The sequence below is a fragment of the Chiroxiphia lanceolata genome, chromosome 3 (assembly GCF_009829145.1).
Source record: "Chiroxiphia lanceolata isolate bChiLan1 chromosome 3, bChiLan1.pri, whole genome shotgun sequence".
NCBI classification, from domain to species: Eukaryota; Metazoa; Chordata; class Aves; order Passeriformes; family Pipridae; genus Chiroxiphia; species Chiroxiphia lanceolata.
In genome coordinates, this window is record NC_045639.1 from 49,757,090 (window position 1) to 49,775,017 (window position 17,928).

Consider the following 17,928-nt stretch of genomic DNA (forward strand, 5'->3'; position numbering starts at 1 on the left):
TACAGAACTGAAAAACAGAATCTGGCACTGATTGATTATTGTTTTGAAGAAGAGCAAAAGATGAGTAGAAATCCCAAAACTAGTTTTTGAAACCAAATATTGTAAAGCTGAATTCTGTTGGACTATTTTATTTAGGAATAGGTTAAAAAAGTTTTGTACAGAAGAGTTAATTTCTTAATCGTGTAGTTCTCTTTCTGTTTACCATCCTGACAATATCTTGATTAGCTGGAGCTACATTCATTTTAAAACCTGAAAATAATTTCTCCTTCATTTCAAATTTCTCATTATTTGTAGTTCTTTGAATGTATGTGTTGCCCAGACTTCAATAATGTAAATAATAAAGTATTATTACTGTGTAATTTTCCACAAATAATAAGTCTTACTATTTAAGCACTACCCTTTGATATATTTATGGGATTGGAACTATATGAGATAGTCAGAACACTTTTGGATTTTGCATTCTCCCTTTCTTGGACATTAGTATCTGCATTTTCAAAAACACAAGGAACTTATGCTTCCTTTTTTTTTTTTTTTTGAAAGATATGCCTTCATTGTATTTTTTATCTTGAAAACATTTATATTTTAATATTTCAAAATTAATTTTTCTATGAATAAGACATTTTCACACTTTTACAACTCTAATAATCTTCAGGGAGTACTAGTACTTAATATGTAAATTCTCTGAGAAAAAGTGCTTAGGTAAGTAATGTCAGGTAGTAGTTTTAGAAAATTCCTGTATTTAACTACATTTAAGAAAAAAAAATCATACTAGCCTATATATATGCATTCAGACAAGTTCTTAATTAGTTATGTTAAATTCACATTCAGACAGCATGCAACAGAGCAGAATATGTTGTACATAGTATCACAAAATTGGCTGAACTGAAAAATTGTTTCCATATGAGGGCAGGGAGAGGAGTAGGAAAACATTATTCTCTATTACTCAACCACTTCCAAAATATGGAGGAAGGATTGGTCCTTTCTCATTAAGAACCCCATTATTCTGTATGTTTCAACATAGAATGTCAATTCAGTAGATCATCAATATCTGCTAACATATTTACAATTTAGTAAATGGCATGCCATCAACCAATTGAAAATTTACAAAGGTGTTTTTTAAAAAAATTCATATAGTAAGAGTTACGTATCTTCTAAAATATGAATGGAAATGCAAGATTTTTCCCTTCGCTTATGTTGCAAGAATATGATGTATGTTTCTGTCATCTTATTTTTTCTACTCAGAAAAGAAATTCAGATTCCCGTCTTAAAGCAGCATCTAATTAGAGACAAGGCTCTCTACACTAGCTAGACTGTAAACTGTCATTTCAGGCTAGCTCTACAGATACAAGCTCCCAGTTGGGATCGTGTTTTGGAATTTATCAGTGATTCATACCAGGTATACTACTCACATGTTTTGGGTGGAAATTTATAGTTTGTGAAGCATGCAGTATATGTGTTTTGTTAAGGCCTGCTAGACAGTGTCATCAGGTGCTTGTCAAGCTTAAAAACAAAATCAACTTTTGCCTTCAGTAAGGGAGGGGTGGAAATCAGCTTTGGCCACATGCCAAAAGACATGAAATGTGTAAGTAAAAGCTTTACAGTGTGATGAAAATTCTGTATATTCTATACACAGTGGGGGCTTACACCAAGACCTTTGCTTGTACTGTTTGCTAAATATGACAGGAGCCATCAAGTCAATACTGATACCAAATGATGAGACAAGTCATAACTTCATGTTGAAACACTAAAACTTAGCTGTTATTTTTCCTTCTTAGTTACTTAAGTTCATATAGGACACCAATTTTAACTCTTTTGCAAATAACTGTTGGGGAGGATTGACTGCAAGATTTTATGTGACTTTTTGATTAGTCCAGTATAAAACAACTCTATAAGTTAGCATTTCTTAGTTCTACCAGAGACATTTCAGGTTTCTGACAAAATTGAAGCAGTTCTTGCATGCATGTGACTTTTCATAATTTTTATTATACATCAAAAAGCCTTCTTTTGAATGTAAGCTACGAGATATTCAGAACTGGAATTGAGGCAAATTGGAAGAAAATACATGCCTAGAACTCTTCTGGGGTTGCTTGGTCCTGCTGTTTCCCCTATCCCCTTTCATGGCCTATTTGAATTTTAACTTAAATGTCACAAGACCAACATCAGCTGTAACTGACATCAGCCAAGGCGAGAGCTGTATCAGAAAGTTTGATTATTGGGTTTGGGGAGCTTTTTGACTCTGTTTTTCAGCTTGATTGTTTTTAGTTCTAACTTTTACATCTTCGTATCAATCTAGTTTTAGTTGTAATTTTGAATGAGACCGATTTCGAGTCCAGTTGTATGTTCTTCAGGTATGTCTGTCTAAAACCTATGCAAAGAACTGACAGGGAGGTTTTTAATGCAGCATGGTAATGTTTATGTCTTTGACATTTGATTTTTTTTTTTTTTCCAATTTGGAGGGTTTTCTGATTTCTTGCTTTTGAAGTTCAGAGAGATAAATAAACTAAAAGCCTATTAGAAAGTCACTTGTATGTACCTTGATGTCATAGGAAGTTACAGTCTTTGCAGTTCTAAAATGGAAACTCTTGGATCAATTTGCTTTGGTAATTTATAGCAATTTGCATGTGTACTGTAAGCCCGAAACCAGAGAACTTTTCCAGAAGAGCTGTGTTGCTGCCAGAGCTTCTATCAGGGTACCTGGGGTTTTAAGATGAACAGCAATAGAGACTGTCATGCCAGTGTCTTCCTACTGGTCATAGACAGACCCTCCTAGTTCACAGCTTAACTCAGATCATTCTTGTTATTCTGTGCTTAGTTTAATTACTAATATAGTCATAGGTAAAATTACTTTTCATCTCTTCCTGTTCCTTTTCTAGATGGCTATGATTAGATTTCCAAGGTTTACATGCCATAAGGATTACCATAATGCATGCTTACACTTACTGTTCATTAAGATGTATATTAATCAAATTATAGCCTCAAGACTTCTTACAAAGAAATGAAGTATGCATGTGTATAACTTCATTCTTGGCTAAAGACTATTCCTGTCAATTCATGAGTTTTCATAAGAGAAACAGTGCAAATAGTTAAACTCTTCTTTTGAAGGTAAAGAATTGATATTTACAGAAAAGAGAAAATTGAGTTCCTAAACTGTGTGTTTGGATTTGTTTGGTTTCACTCCTGAAGGAGCAACTACTTCTAAGAGCACAGTACAGGTTTATTCTCCCAGCACTGTTACTATCTAAAACTTGTATTGCTTGTTGTGAGAGCAACATCAGGATTTTTGAAAAATCTTTTTATATAATCCTGTCTAGTTCAAAACATTTAGACTCCCATGCCTATTTAAAACTTCAGTGCTTTCAGAGGTCACATCATATTTAGAGAATATGTACCATGATTATCCCATAGTATTCATCGATTTACTGACAGATAAATAACAAAATAAATTGCTTTTTTCTTTCTCCTGTGTAGTGGAAAGACATAGCTTTCACCTGGAATTTCACTTGACTTTTTAAAATTTAAATTGGTTCCAGGACTCTCAAGTGTAGGGTTAACGAAGCCTTAAGGTTATTTAACAACAATTCTAGTGATTGAGTTTTGAGGTTTAAGCTGTACATGCTCTTAGTAATATTAAAAAAGACTATTTAGGATAAATGAAACTGTTAATGCAACATACTTTCGGTGTGTTCCAGATTGATACGGTATTTCAGGATAACCTTTTTCCCTTAAAACTGTTAAATTCTCATTTAGTGTTTGGCAATTTTAAAGCTTTGATAGAATAGAGCTGTTCTTATATTTTCTGTTTCTTCACAGATGCACTTGTGAATGTGTAGTGTACAGCTGTATAGACAGGCTTTCCATGTGATGCCTTTGTTGTCTTAGCCCTTACCATTACACTTCTCAAACTTTTTGACTACAGGGAACATTTGTGTGCATGCAAAAACCTTTAAATTTAACAAATATTTCTTAACTATTACTGTTCAGTATTCCATGCTTTCTTGCCTTAGTATCACGTCATGAAATTTCTGTAGGAAAACTTCATGATATAAACCTGAAGACGCATTACTAACCTTAAAATGTCAATAAAATTCACTGTTCTTAATTGTGGACAGCCTGGATAGCAATTTTGTGTCAAAAAGGAAAATAGAAAAATTCCTTGTGTACTTCTGATTTGTGCTGTGGAATAATACTTGGAGGCTTATGAGGCAACTTACATCTTTGGCATCTGATTGTGGACTACTAGACTTTATTTCCTTCACTGGAATGAAAAGAATTAGTTTTTACATGTTAACATACTGCAATTATTCCAATTGATCAAATTTGATGATGTAAAAATTCTATTGAAATTCCTCCATTCTAGGAAGAACACCTTTGTAAACACCCTAAGATCTGAATTCTGTAAGTGACATCAATAAGGAGTTTTTCTGGAAAATGAACTTGGCAATGCAAATTGACAAATATAAAGCATATCACAGTATCAGCGGGAAAGTAGTTTGAAAAAAGGCACTGTAGTTTCACATATGTGTTTGTAATCATCAAGATCTTCTTTAATCTGATTTTTCTTTTGCATTTAAATTTTTAATATAACTGATTTTTTCAAAACAAGTTTTACTTGTACTTAATATATATCTATAGTGTGTAAATAATTAACTATTCTGATAAGTCTGTCTTGCTGAATATATGGTGGTTTTCAGTGAAATTTAATGAGAGTGTATTTTGTTAGTGACTCTACAGTCACTCTGGGTAGTGTCAAGAATATGTAACAGAAATTCTGTCACAACTGACTTGTTTGTATCTAATAAGAAATGAAGTTCCTAACTGCAGTGGAAGTAAGAATAAAATAGCAACTGTGTTTATAATACTCTGGCTTTGTGTTTCAGCAGGTCTTTGTGATATTAATGAAGGTACAGTGGTGCCAGAAGACCGGTGCAAGTCGCCGACATCAGGTAATCATAACTTTCTCTGATCTTCAGCTTCTTATTTTCCTATGCATTAACTCAACATTTACTAGTTAAGTAATTATATAAAACCTGTTGTCCTCCCACAAACTCTTTGAGCTGTCATAAATTTTGCTGTGTTGCACAACTGCATTTTTAAAACAAGGCTGATATAAGAGATGCAATAGGAATATGTCATAAAGATGAGTGGCATCTTTAAGTGGCAAATTATTATTTTTCTTTGGAATCAGAGGTCTTCAGAAACCAGCATCCTAAACAAGGAGTTATTTGATTTTTTTCAATTGCAACGGCTGTATGTGAACATTTTAAATTATATTTTAAAGATTTAACATTTTATTTCATATTGGCTAGTTGAGGCTATAGCCGTGTTAATACGTAATAGTGTATGTAGTATTAGAGGTGTATATGTTTTGTAGTAGCTAAAAATTGTCGCTTATCTTCACTTCTTACTCTGAGAACTTTTAAAGATGTCATTTTGTTTCATTCAAAACTACGCAAAGTTAGAGTAAAAGACTAAACTTCAAGTTTAAATCAAGTATGTAAAGTAGTATGTGCAATGTAGTGCAAAATGCTAATCAAGATAGGAATCTAAAGATAGATTTGTTTTCTATTGTAGCCTGTATCTTTCAAAGCCAAGTTGAAAGCGTAATAAAACAAAATATTATGTTTGTAACTCTAGTAGAAAGCTTAACAAATTTTAATTTCTGATTTGACAACTGCTGTGTTTTGATGTTAATTTTAAATTGTGCAGAACTCACCTCTAGATCAGTCAATGTCGTTTTTGCTAGCTCTTTCTAAAAGTAAATTGAATTTATTTATAATTAAAGCAAAAACTGGATGGGAACTTTAATTAAAAGTCTTAACTGCAGATGTGATTTCATGACAAACATCTGTAATGCTGAGTGCTGGCATGCTGAAGTTGTTAATTTCAGCATCATTTATAGTGAAAACATTTTTTTGTGGTGTTTAGAATAAAGTGCATCTTTCCTATTTCGTTTTTGAATATCAAGACTGATGTCTGTGAATAGTTTGCTGTGCAGTGCTGCAGTTGCAGTAAATCCCTTTGTCTGTCAAGGCTGAGGGTAGTTATCAATCTCACTAAGGTGTTTGAATTTGACCCACTTAAAAAGTCCAGGCTAAGTGTGGTTTCTGGTAGACTACTGTAAAATGTGTGCAATGAACAGCTAGTGAGTTGTAAACCCTAATGTGTATCTTCTTTTCCCTTTGCTCCAGCATCACCCAAATATCAGCCCCAACTGCTTCCAACTCATAATGCTTAAACGTAACACCCTGTGTAGTATGAATTAGAGAGTTTCTTTCATAAGTTGGAATCCAAGTAGAGTAAACCTTGATTCACCATTTCCACTAACAATGAAGGCAAGTCCAAAGATGAAAATCAAGGAAACCCCTAAATTTAACAATTTACTTCCCCACCTCTGTTTAACCACTCCCTCCTGTCTGAGTTCTGTGAGCTGTAGTAGGTTAAAAATTAATGAAATTTGAATGTTTCTTTAAGACGATCAAATAAGGAGACAGCTTAGAATAGGTGAATTCAAATGTCCTGAAAGGACACAAAATCAGAGGGAAATTTCCAATCCTCTAGAAGTAAAAATGAGTCTTCAGTTTGGGTTGACTTTCTGAGAACACTATTTTGAACTTAGTTCATTTTAGAATAAAACCTAGAAGTTTGGAGAGCTGAGTATTCTGTGAAAAGATATATAATTTATGATGTGTACATGCACAATACTGTGGATAAGTCTAAAGTACCAAAACCAGCGAATGGACAAAAGATGGAGGACGAATGGAACTGTTGCATTCTCATGTACAATAGAATCTTGGAGTAGTGAGGCTGGACTGTGCCTTGCTTCCCTTGATTCTGTCCTATACTCCCAGCTCTCGGTGAATGAGATGAAGATCCATGGTAGGCTTCTCAATTTTTCCTTTGAAAAAACTTGGAGGCACCTCCTAACATGGAAATAATTTGAGGTTTATGAAGGGAGAAGAACTGCAATTCCTTAGGTTTGGTTTAAGTTTTATATCTTTTCTGGACAAGAGCACAAGACTGGAAAGAAGCTTGAAAATTCCATCTAATTTTCAGAGGTAGGAGAGGGCATTTTTCAGATATTTGCTGCAAAGGGTTGGTGAGCTTGTGAAGCAGGATGGAGGCAAGATTTAGGTAAATTTTTTCCAATCTAGAGGCTCTCTAGTTAAGAGGAAAATACAGAAGCACAAAATGTTTACATGTTCCTAGCTTTAAGACTGGAGGATGGGATTGGCAATTGAGTCCCTTATTGGCTTTGATTGTTACAATGGGCTTTGTAAAAGAGACTAGTCTCTGTTTGGACCAAAGTCTAAATTTGCTCAAATGATCTAAATCTTCCACCTTTCAATGTCCAGGTAAAAAGAAGTGGAAGCTAACTTCCATTAGACTTCCTCCAGTGGGTAGCTATATAGTTGAGAGGACTGTGAAAGGGACTACCTGCCTATGCAAGTTAGGACAATATCCTACAGTTTCAGTAACACAGAATTGTAGAAATACTGTGAAAATGTCTCCTGCTTTTTCTATAAATGTCAAGTAGTAATAGGCCTAGACTCTGGGGATGTTTATTTGACCTGTAAAACATTATATAGCGCTGTAATCTGACAAGATTTTGTCTTTAGGAGTGCCAAATGCTTGTGTTTTGTTCTTATTTTACAGTTCAGCAGCATAAAGTCCAATTAAATTTGGATGTTTTTAGTTAAACAATGTTTTACTATCCTGACAATATTTTAATTTCATGACAACAGTAAGCTTGAAGCTGTGATCTGTAGCCACCACCAGTATTTCAGGGTTAGGGATACAGAAAAATCCCAGGTGGTAGCATTGGCTCAGAGTCGTCTGCAGAATAGTTGAAGAACTGTGGTCCAACAGTGACTTTACTGCATTGAAAAGAGACAAACAAAGAAACAGCTGTATAGAACTTGAGTTTATGGTTACATCAGTGTTTTGTGAATCATAATTTAGGTTAATCATTGTGTCTGGAGGAATGATTAGTACATCTATTTAGTTATTCAATATAAACATTTAATCAATGAGGGAAATACTTCTATCAATAAACTTGCTGCAATGTGCAGCATTGTACCTTGCATTATAATTTCTGTGATTAATCCTGATATGGCAGAATTCTTCTCATACCAAAATAATTTGTACTGTATCATATCTAGTACAGCTACAGAGAATACCAGTATCAGTATTTGATATTTTAATACCTCTTTTTGTCTTCATTAAACTCAAAGCTTGTATTCATACATTGATTTTGTGTCGTATATCCACTTCATTCATGACAAATGTATATCCATTTCATTCTGTCTCCACTTGTAGGTTCTGGTTCACCAAACAATTCTGATGATGAACAAAAAATGAATAATTTTATAGAAAAGGGTACAGTATTTTTCTTTTCTCTAGTCTTGTTTTTTCTTCAGTTCACCTTTGATATACTTAGATTGATCTTTTTTATTAAAATATTATTTACAGTGAAGACCAAAAGCAGAAAGTTTTCCAAGATGGTAACCAATGACATAGGTAGGAACTAGAAAAATTCTGCTCTTTCTAATCCAGCACCTTACTCTATGCAAAACTAACCCAGCAGCAAAAAAAAAAAAAAAAAAAGGCAAAATAACAGTCAAATTTCAATGCATTAAGTTATTTATTTTTTTATTTTTCATTCTTTATGCTAAGTGGTAATTTCTATGGGCTGCTTCTGTACTAAATATACTGGGCGCAATAATTTTTAAAAGAATCAGTGGTATTGGTGGTTGAAATTCTCTGATTTTACAGTGCACTTCTCTATTTTTCCGGATGGGTGAAATTCTAATACATAGTAAGAGTTCAGTCTATGCAAGTCACAACATTATTCCACTGCTTTTGTGAGAATCTTTGAGAACATGTGCCTGATATAATTTCTTTTTTATATGTTGTATTCATAGCCATATGGTCAGATTTCTATATGGCTATGGTCAAGAAAGATATAGTTTTGTGGTTTCATTTATTCATCTGGAAGAGGACTTGTTCGTATATATAAGTATACCCCATAACTGTTCCAGACCTCCATTTACTTTTCTGCATCCAACAGCAACACAATACCCTCCCTACCAGCTCTAGACTTGTGTCTTAACAATTTGGCAACAAAAATGCCTTGGGATATGTTGTTTGCAGGTAGATTGAACGCTTTTATGATTGGTATGGAAATAACTCTGCTTCTGACAGCTGGGTCATTAAATAAATGAAGGTGAGAGCTGTATGATTTAATTTTGGGAAAGGGACTCTTCTGCCTTAACTGGGATACGGTTACTTTCATTGCAAAATCACTTTGTTAATGTTCATTTTGTTTTCATTTAGCAAATTAGTATATCATTGTAGGATAATTTAATTTTATCTCTTCAGTCAGTTTAGGTTGAAATGACTTTAGATAGTAAAACTGTTTGCTAAACTGCTATTTCATAGGTTGGGTAGAAGCATAGGGTAAGACTAGGGAGGGAGAGATTTATTTTCCTACAGTCTCCTTTGGATTATTCTGTTTGGCAATTTGACTTCTGTCCTAAATCATTAATCTCCTTCATTGCAATTTAGTAATTAAGACAAAGAATCATTCAAAGTTCAGTGAGACAAATATGAGTATGATGAAGTGGTCCTTAGAATCCGAGGTACAGAATGAGGAAGAGCAAGAATATGCCCTTTGTACAGTACCATACTGAGCCCTTCTTGGAGTGATACCAGAAATGGTAGGAAAGATGAGTTCTGAGGCAGCAGAAGCCTGAATATAATTTTAGAAAGCAAATGGCTGTCAATAATATATTATGTGAATTTGTAATTAAAAAAAATTTAGAATCTTTTACATGACCCTTAATATGCTTCCCTAAAGGAAATTTAGGGTAACTAGAACCTAATGTTCAAGTCTTCTAATGAGAAAAACAACACTTAATCTTGTGCATGTTATATCAATGTCTGTTGACGTTGTTTCCCTTTTGTCTCTTCTGAACGTAAGACACTGTCTCATGCAAAACACATGGAAAGTTTGTCTGTGACCTCTTTTTTCACTTCTTTTCAAAGAGTTATGTTAGAACATTAATAAAATATGCTAATGATAATTCTACAGAGCTATTCACATCTGTTTCAGCTTGAAGCCTTTCAACTGAAAACATTTTGAATGTTTTTCACAGCTAAAGAAAGAAAAGCATTTATTTACAAGTAATGAATTCTTCATGCTCTAAGTTATACTGTGATTTCTGTAACTTGCAGAGTTTATTTGAACTTTAAAGATAATTATTTCTTTTGCATTCTCTTCGTTTTGAATGGTTTGGTACTGTGTACTGAATGTGGATGTTTCACTGCCATGTTTACTATAGCTTATCTGGCATGTTTACTCTAGTTCTTTCTGAACTTACATTCTAAGCTCTTTCACACAAATAAAACACCTCTTCTGTGTTAATAGTTGCATGTTTTTGCATTTCATTGTTTTAAACTGAATTGCCAGCCAAATGTGAATGGACAATGAGTTTTGTAAAATGTGTCACTGTCATTAACATCACCGTGTTGTATGAAACAAATTGCTTACCATCAACTGTGTTCTCACGGATGAATTTGATGTATATAGCATGGTCATAGCTCTCTGCACTGGCAATTAGTGCAATCAGTTCAAGTTCCTTCTGTTGTTTGTCAATATGTGAAATACAACCTGATAAATGTGTTGCAAAATAGAACAAGAATCATTTACATTCAGAACTTCAGTTGCTTTTAATATCACTCCTGTGTTTGTCACATGGGAACAGGGAGCAAGGGAATGCTGCTAGCAAAGTGTGAAGTAATTTCATTTCAGTGATAGGGCTGTAAAGTGGTAACGTAACACAGTTAGAAATATGAGACATCATAATTTCTACAGATTTCTATAATTAGTGTTAGTACTAAACAAGGAGTCTCTGATTTGTTAGAGGATCAACACCCACATAAAAGTGAAACAATAGCCTAAGTAAAACAATATGCAAATGCTTCCTGTACCAGCATTCTGATCAGTTGGTCTGTTTTATTTGTTGAGTTTTTTTAAACTCAATTGTGAATGCTCTGTGCTAAGGAATGGATAGCAATTCAAGTTAAGACCTATTGTGAATATGTTGCTTCTGTGTTGTGTTTGCCTTTTATTTGCAGAGATGAACTTTGAATAAGTTATAGTTATCTTGGAAATACTGAGATAGTTGATTTAACTATTTCTAGAAATTCTAGAAAGTACTGTGACCATTATTGAAAGCAACCCATTCTCTTAGGAATGTCAAATATTTGAAAGTATAAAGTGTGCTGTAAAGTGTTTGTAGAAGTGTACTAACTGTAGATGAATTTACAGAAAGAAGAATGGTAGGAAGTACCTAATTTCTAAGGCTTTGTCATTTTTATAGAAGGATATTGGACTCCAAATTCAGTGGAAGCAAAATCTTAAGCTGTTTTACTTGTACTTTGGTTAGTTAATTAATTGGCATGAAGAGATACAGGTGATTAAATATTATAGCTAAAAATCACGTTGAAAGTTAAGATGTATTGTAATGGCCATTTCTGGGAAAAGCTTTCATAAAGGTTATTGCAAAATGTGGTAGATTTTAAGACCTATGACTGCTCTAGTAGCCTACATGTTAAATGCTTCTCAGGAAAATTGGTCTTGTTTATTTTCTGCAGTTAGTAAATTTAAAAACAACTGCAAACGTTATTAGTAGACAGAGCTGAGCAGGGTAGATTTAATTCCAGACTTCTGTAATCCCTGCTGCTACTAGTGACATAAAGTTTTTCACATTTGTTACATTCTAAGTGTACACCTAAGTTTTTCAAACATTACCAAAATAATTTTCATTGAATCAAATTTTAAGATGCTCATAATAAGTTCTCATTTGCCCTATTGTCAGACTATGACTGTTTCTTCCAATGTGTTTTTTATACTTTGATCTAATTTTGGATGTACCCAAGTACATGTTTTCTTACACTCTCTTATAAAATGGTTTTATTATTCTTATAGGAAATTTAGAGATTTCGACATTTGGTAATTGGTAATATAAGTATTTCACTTCTGTGTAGTTGTCAAATATAGAATAACTTGGGAACTTGGGTACGTGTAACAAATTCTAAGCTGCTTAGTTATTTCTCATGTAATGTTATATGAAATAGGCTTCATAAACTGTTCTCTTGATTGTGAAAAGAGAACTCCAAGAGACTTGTCTCCTTTATAATCTTTAGAATTTTATTTTAAAAGGTTTAGACTATTTTCTTAAAGAAACCGAGGAGAAATTGCTGTAGCTTTCAAACTGCTATACATTGTAAAGTATAAGGTCAGGATAATCCACTGCAAATAAAATGTATATTACTTTTAAGCCATAGCTTCCTATTGATAGTTCAGTCATGTCTCAGCCTTCAGGTTTTTTTCATCGAATTGAAGGTTGCACCTGCCATACTGACATGTAACATGCTATGCTAAGGCAGCCTTTCATATTTTAACACCTGCCCTCCCAAACCTGACCTATGAGAAATCTCAAGAACCCTTAGTTTTGGACAGTTCTCTAATATGATGCCTAATCATATATAATAACAGAAAGAATATGGGTGGGCCTGTGTGTTACTCAAGGTTTTCTAATTTAGAGGAATATTAAATGGAGGTCTAAACTCAGGCAAAATAGTCACTGATCCCTGAGCAGTAGCATGCCAGGAGGAGCAAAACAGCTCCCTGATCTGTCTTTGTCTCACACCAGCGGCAGAAGGGTAGTCTTGGCTGTAAATGCCGCAACAACCACCACCCACGAGAGAGGTGTGGAACTCTGATATGACAGCTACTACTTGAGGTCAGCCATGTGCAGCAGGAGCAGTCAACATCACCTTTGTCCTGTTGTACAGCTGGAGTGAAAAGCCTGGCAATGAATGCTCTCTCTGTAGATCTCCGTCCTATATATTCCATTTTTCTGATTTTTATATTTTGCTTTGTAGAAGGTGTCTAGCATATTGCTAGTTTTCATCTGAGGTGTAGTAAAACTTAATCTACCAAAAGTATTGTAAGCCATAAGCCAGGTATGAATACAAGCAGATTTTTTTTATACTGAGTAACGATAGTTAAAAGTGGCTTATCTGGCAAAATAGTCCTATTTTCTTACTGCACATTTAGGCAGTTTTTTCTTTAAACACAAGATGGCACCGTTGCTATTGAAATAGGTTCTTATTTCTTATTTACATTTGAATTATTGGGAGGTTTGGCACATTAATATATGGTTTGAAATGTTTTGGGGTATTTTTTACATAGCACAGTAATTCACAATTTCCAGCAATGATATCCTTTTTCACAGTTCACGTATCCTCTCATCCCATGTATGAGGCATAGTTCAGCATATGCTGAAAATTGTCTGACAAATTTATCTTGTCAACCTAGTTCACACAGCTGACCTTTCACTAAGAAACAAAAAGCTAAAACTGTGGATCAGTACTCAGAATCCAACACACTTGCCTGTACTTTTATTACCTGCTACATTATCTATTACCTAGTATCTTCTTATTTTTGTCAGTTTTCTCCAAATTATTAAAATTGTGCCAAATTTTTGTGTTTGAAAAGCCAGAAGTGACTACTCTGGTCTTCAATGACTAAGTTAATTAATCATTGGTGGTATTCACACATGGTAAAAGCTGTTAAAATCCAAAAATAACTCCAATTATTTTCCATGTACAAACTCTAGGGTTTGTTCAGTATCTCAGCTCTTATGATTTAAATGTCTAACACAGAAAACAAGTCTTATAAGGAATGCCCATCTTGTAATTCACTATTCCGGATGAGAATGATCTCTTTGCAAGCTGATTAAAGTTCAAGCTGACAGCAAAAAGATGGGCTCCTGGTCACTAGTGCTGTTTTGTACCATAGTTTTCTGTTTGTATGTCTGAACTCTGATCTGAAACATGAGATAATCTTGCTCAGATACAACCCTTGGCAGAAGCTCCAGATGAGTTTTGGCCTCAGCATTAAGCTAGGTATGTGCCAGTGTTAATGCAAGGATGAGGGTAGAAAACATGCAGTCAGACTGACCTTTTCAATTTCAGCCTGCACTAAAATAAGTGACTAGCATTTCCATCTGAGAGTAAGTAATTTCAATTTAATTTGAACATACTTTTAACATTGACACATGCAGGAAATTAGAAGATTATTTCTGGAGTCCTATTTTCAAATTTTTATAATGTATGACAGGAATAAAACTGTTCAACTATTCAGATAACTAGCATTTGCAATATTGATGAACATAATTGATGATACAGTGAAGAATTACACTTTTTGAAGGAGTAGAAGTAACTTTAAATCACATGCTTTTCTTCAGGGTATGTAGAAAATGGAATGACTTCTATTAAAGTGATAATTAGAATGAGTTAACTCCATTTTTAACAGAGAAAAGCAGCAAGATTCAGGCTGCTTTATGAGTGGTATCCATTGCAGGGTACTTCTAGAATTATGAGGCTATTCTCAACACCTACTTTAGCAAAAGAAGTATTATCCTTGAAAGATGGTGAATAATTAATTGCTATAGCAAAATTCAAGCATGTGTGTGGGAAATAAATTCAGAGTGTAGTCCTGGTCTAGTAAGCTACATCAAAATAATTCCTTCTCCAGTAATTGTTGAAAGAAAGATGGAAGAGGGATGTATATGCTACTAGTTGAGTTGGTATGTTTATTATAGCAGCATTTTTTAGTATTTTACTGCAGTTTAAATGCACTGCAAGATTTCCCTTCCTATAAAAGGAATTTTTAAGTTAGGAATAAGTTCAAGTGCTATTTATCACTTGAACAGTATTATCAAAATTATACTATCTTTTTTTTTAATGGTGATATTGCAAGTGTTTGTAAACTGCTGGTTTTGTGATCATTCTTCTAACGTTGTGGGTTGCATCTCAAATTATTAGCTTTTTACGCATTTGCATTACTGTTTTAGCACGTCCAAGTTCATGTTTTTCTGTTTTAAATGTCTCCAGTTTGATCAGAAAGTAGTGCGTAAGAAAGGAGGATTGTGTCTTAATTTTATGTAAACTTAAGTGCGCATCTTTGCAGTGGCCAAGAGTCTGTATTCTGTTCTCTCACCTGAGATAAAGCTTGGGGTTGAACCAAAGCCAAAGTCATCCAATCTATCAAGTTCTGCTTGAAACCTGAGGAGAAATCAAGCTCAGAAAAAGTCATAAAATGATGTATTTAGGGATTTTGCTGTCTTCCATGTTTTACTTTGCACCCCTCACTTGTGGAAGTGAGGCTTTGCTTTAGTGGAAATCCTATAAAGTACTGCGATTAATGTAATAAACAATTATATATTAAATATTGGGAAAGAAGCAAATAAAGGCCAGCAGAATTATGTTTCTTCTTTTTTAAAAAAAAGATATACTTCACTTTTCAGCAAAGATGTCCAGGAAGCTAAGTTTGCCAACTGAGTTAAAGCCTGATTTAGGTAAGTTTACAGAGTTAATTTTATTTTTACTAAAACTGAATGCAAGTACATTAGAGTCCTAAATTATGTAAGCTATCATGACTTTATGTTGCATTTATCTGAAGTATAGAACTAAAATGTTAATTCCACTCTTTTTGGGGACTCTCAGGCACAAAATGTCTTTGCCGTCATCTTAAGGTAAGCCTGTAATTCCTGTATATGGCTTATCACACTTTGGTCAATTTTTAGGCATCTGTCACTCACTTTATCAGTAGTGCTGTGATAGCAAAAGCATGACAAGCAGACAACATAAGGAAAACTGCTACCATCTGATACATTTTAAACTGAAAAATGAAATATCTTAACAGGGTATGTTGAGGTCCTCTCAACAAATAGTTGGCTGTACTTTTATAAACTTTAATTGTCTTGTGACCACTCTCTCTAAATTAAAGGAACATACAGCTGTTTGGATGGATGACCAGTCTGAGAACTTAATTTTTCTTGAAAAAGCACAGTAACTTTTTATATAGGAAGCAGTTCAGTTTTGAAGTCTGTAATATTAAAGGTCGTGTTGCATAAGTAAAACAGCACACAGATGAGTAGATTATTTTTTAAAATACTTTGACAGCCAGCTTGTAGATCATATCCAGCTCCCCTGGGGAGAGGATGGGGAACAGCTGTAGACCTACAGCAGTAGATGCAGCTGCTTTCTGCCTGCCACAGCTCACTCCCCTTTCTGCAGCAGAACTGCTACCACAAGCCCAGCAGAAGACAGACCAGGATCAGACTGGCAGCTGCAGCACTGTGTGTGTGACAGCTGCTGCTGCTATTGACAAGGAAAAAGTCCATGACACTGGGATATTCTGAAACTGAGCTGGACCACCCTGATTTACAATTACAGCTTGCCCCACTCAGAGAAATGTGAAGTTGGAAGCAACCTTCAGAGATCCTTTAATCCATTGCTATGGCAAGGATACAGATGTTTGACAGTTAAACCTCTGATCTATTCATGGGCCTCCAGAAAATACGAGACAGTTTCAATGTTTTATAGTAATTAGACAAATTTTCTGTTATTTAATCAAACTTCCTTGGTTTCATATGAACTTTTTCTTGTCCTTTCTACAATGAACGGGGGTAACAAGTACTCCCTATCTTTGTTATCCATTTTATGCTGTTGAAATCTGTCATCATATCTCTAATTTCATTTTTGCAGATTTTTTTTTTATACAGAATTCAGCTCCTTCTTCTTTAGATTATGTTGTCTGAACCTAGGATGGCTTCTTTTAATCTTCTCTGGAACTGGAATTTTTCCTTCTCTTTCTAAACTCAGTGCCCAGAACTAGAGGGATTTAACTGTGGCCTTTTTTGCACTAAAGAGCAGAAGAATTTGACTTCTCTTTTTGATATGTTTATATTCTCCCTTACTATGTTTATTCATGGTTTAGGGGTAATTTTGGCATAGAGTGAATTTTATCATACTTTGCAAGCTGGAACACATTTGTACTTAAATATTATCCAACTGTAATTCTGATGTTTTACTCCCAATTCTTTGGTGGCAGTAAGTACTTTGAAGTGTTATTTTTTCGAATGAAGACTGGAGAAAAGTGAATGTTGAAGTTTTTTCAGCATTTTCCAATCCTGAAAGAGTTGAAGCATTTTCTACATCACTTAATATTTGCCGTTCTTTCTACTGAAATAATGGAAGGGGGTTTTTGTCACATCACTTCTGATATACTCATAAAATAGTCTGTACCTTCTGAATTGTAATAGCCTTTGACTGGTTTTGTTTTTTCGTGTGTGTAAATATCTGCACTTAGATGCCTCATTTTGTTCTGCATAAAATTCTTCAAGGTTTTTAGGTCTGTAAATAACTTCCTTAAGCAATCATAATCTTTTTTATTATTATTTCTACCTTTTTTCCTAGTGGGATAGCTTTTGCATAACATTCTTGAAAGACTGTTGCCTTGCTTGTTTGGGGTTTTTTGTTGCTTATGTGGCTCCATCTACTGCCTGTAGGAGACAGGTGAAATGCCTATCTCCAAAATTCATTATCCTATCATTTTCTCTCATTTCTTTCCATGGCTTCTTGAAATCTACTCTTCCATGATCTTGTTCTTTCAGATTACTTTTCTGTCTTTAGATCCTTAACCTACCCCTTTTCCTTTCTGAATACATTAAAGAAAATCTGAAGTGTGTTTCTGTATTTATTCTCCACTTTCTAAAACAGAAGTTTCTTGAACATACCCTTGTCAGCATTATACCATTGCTTTTCAATGTTCTAATCCAGTGATAAAGATACTATTGCCACTAGGTCCTATTCTTTGGTTTAGTTGCTCAAAAGAGCCTCATCTTTCCATCTTTCTGATGAAGTGTTATGTAATGAGTCATCACACTGTTGTTCCTTCCTCTTCACCTGAACCTAATCCATTAACAAGTCATTGACTTCTTTCTTGAGTTCAGGATAAATAAGATGCACTAAAACAGTTAAACTGTTTACCCTTAGTTCTCTCTTCAGAGAGAA

The 17,928-nt window shown here is 34.2% G+C and overlaps 1 protein-coding gene across 6 annotated transcripts in view; it reads left to right on the top strand.

Moving 5' to 3' along the window:
- STXBP5 (syntaxin binding protein 5) overlaps positions 1 to 17,928 on the top strand; it is a 99,960-nt gene that overhangs the window by 70,982 nt on the left and 11,050 nt on the right. The window contains exons 19-22 of one of the 6 annotated variants that reach the window (XM_032682462.1): positions 4,878 to 4,943; positions 8,317 to 8,376; positions 8,470 to 8,517; positions 15,378 to 15,428. In XM_032682462.1, coding sequence (XP_032538353.1) covers positions 4,878 to 4,943; positions 8,317 to 8,376; positions 8,470 to 8,517; positions 15,378 to 15,428 — 225 coding nt within the window. The remainder of the gene's footprint in view (positions 1 to 4,877; positions 4,944 to 8,316; positions 8,377 to 8,469; positions 8,518 to 15,377; positions 15,429 to 17,928) is intronic. The other 5 variants (XM_032682463.1, XM_032682465.1, XM_032682464.1 and 2 more) reach the window with 5 other exon arrangements.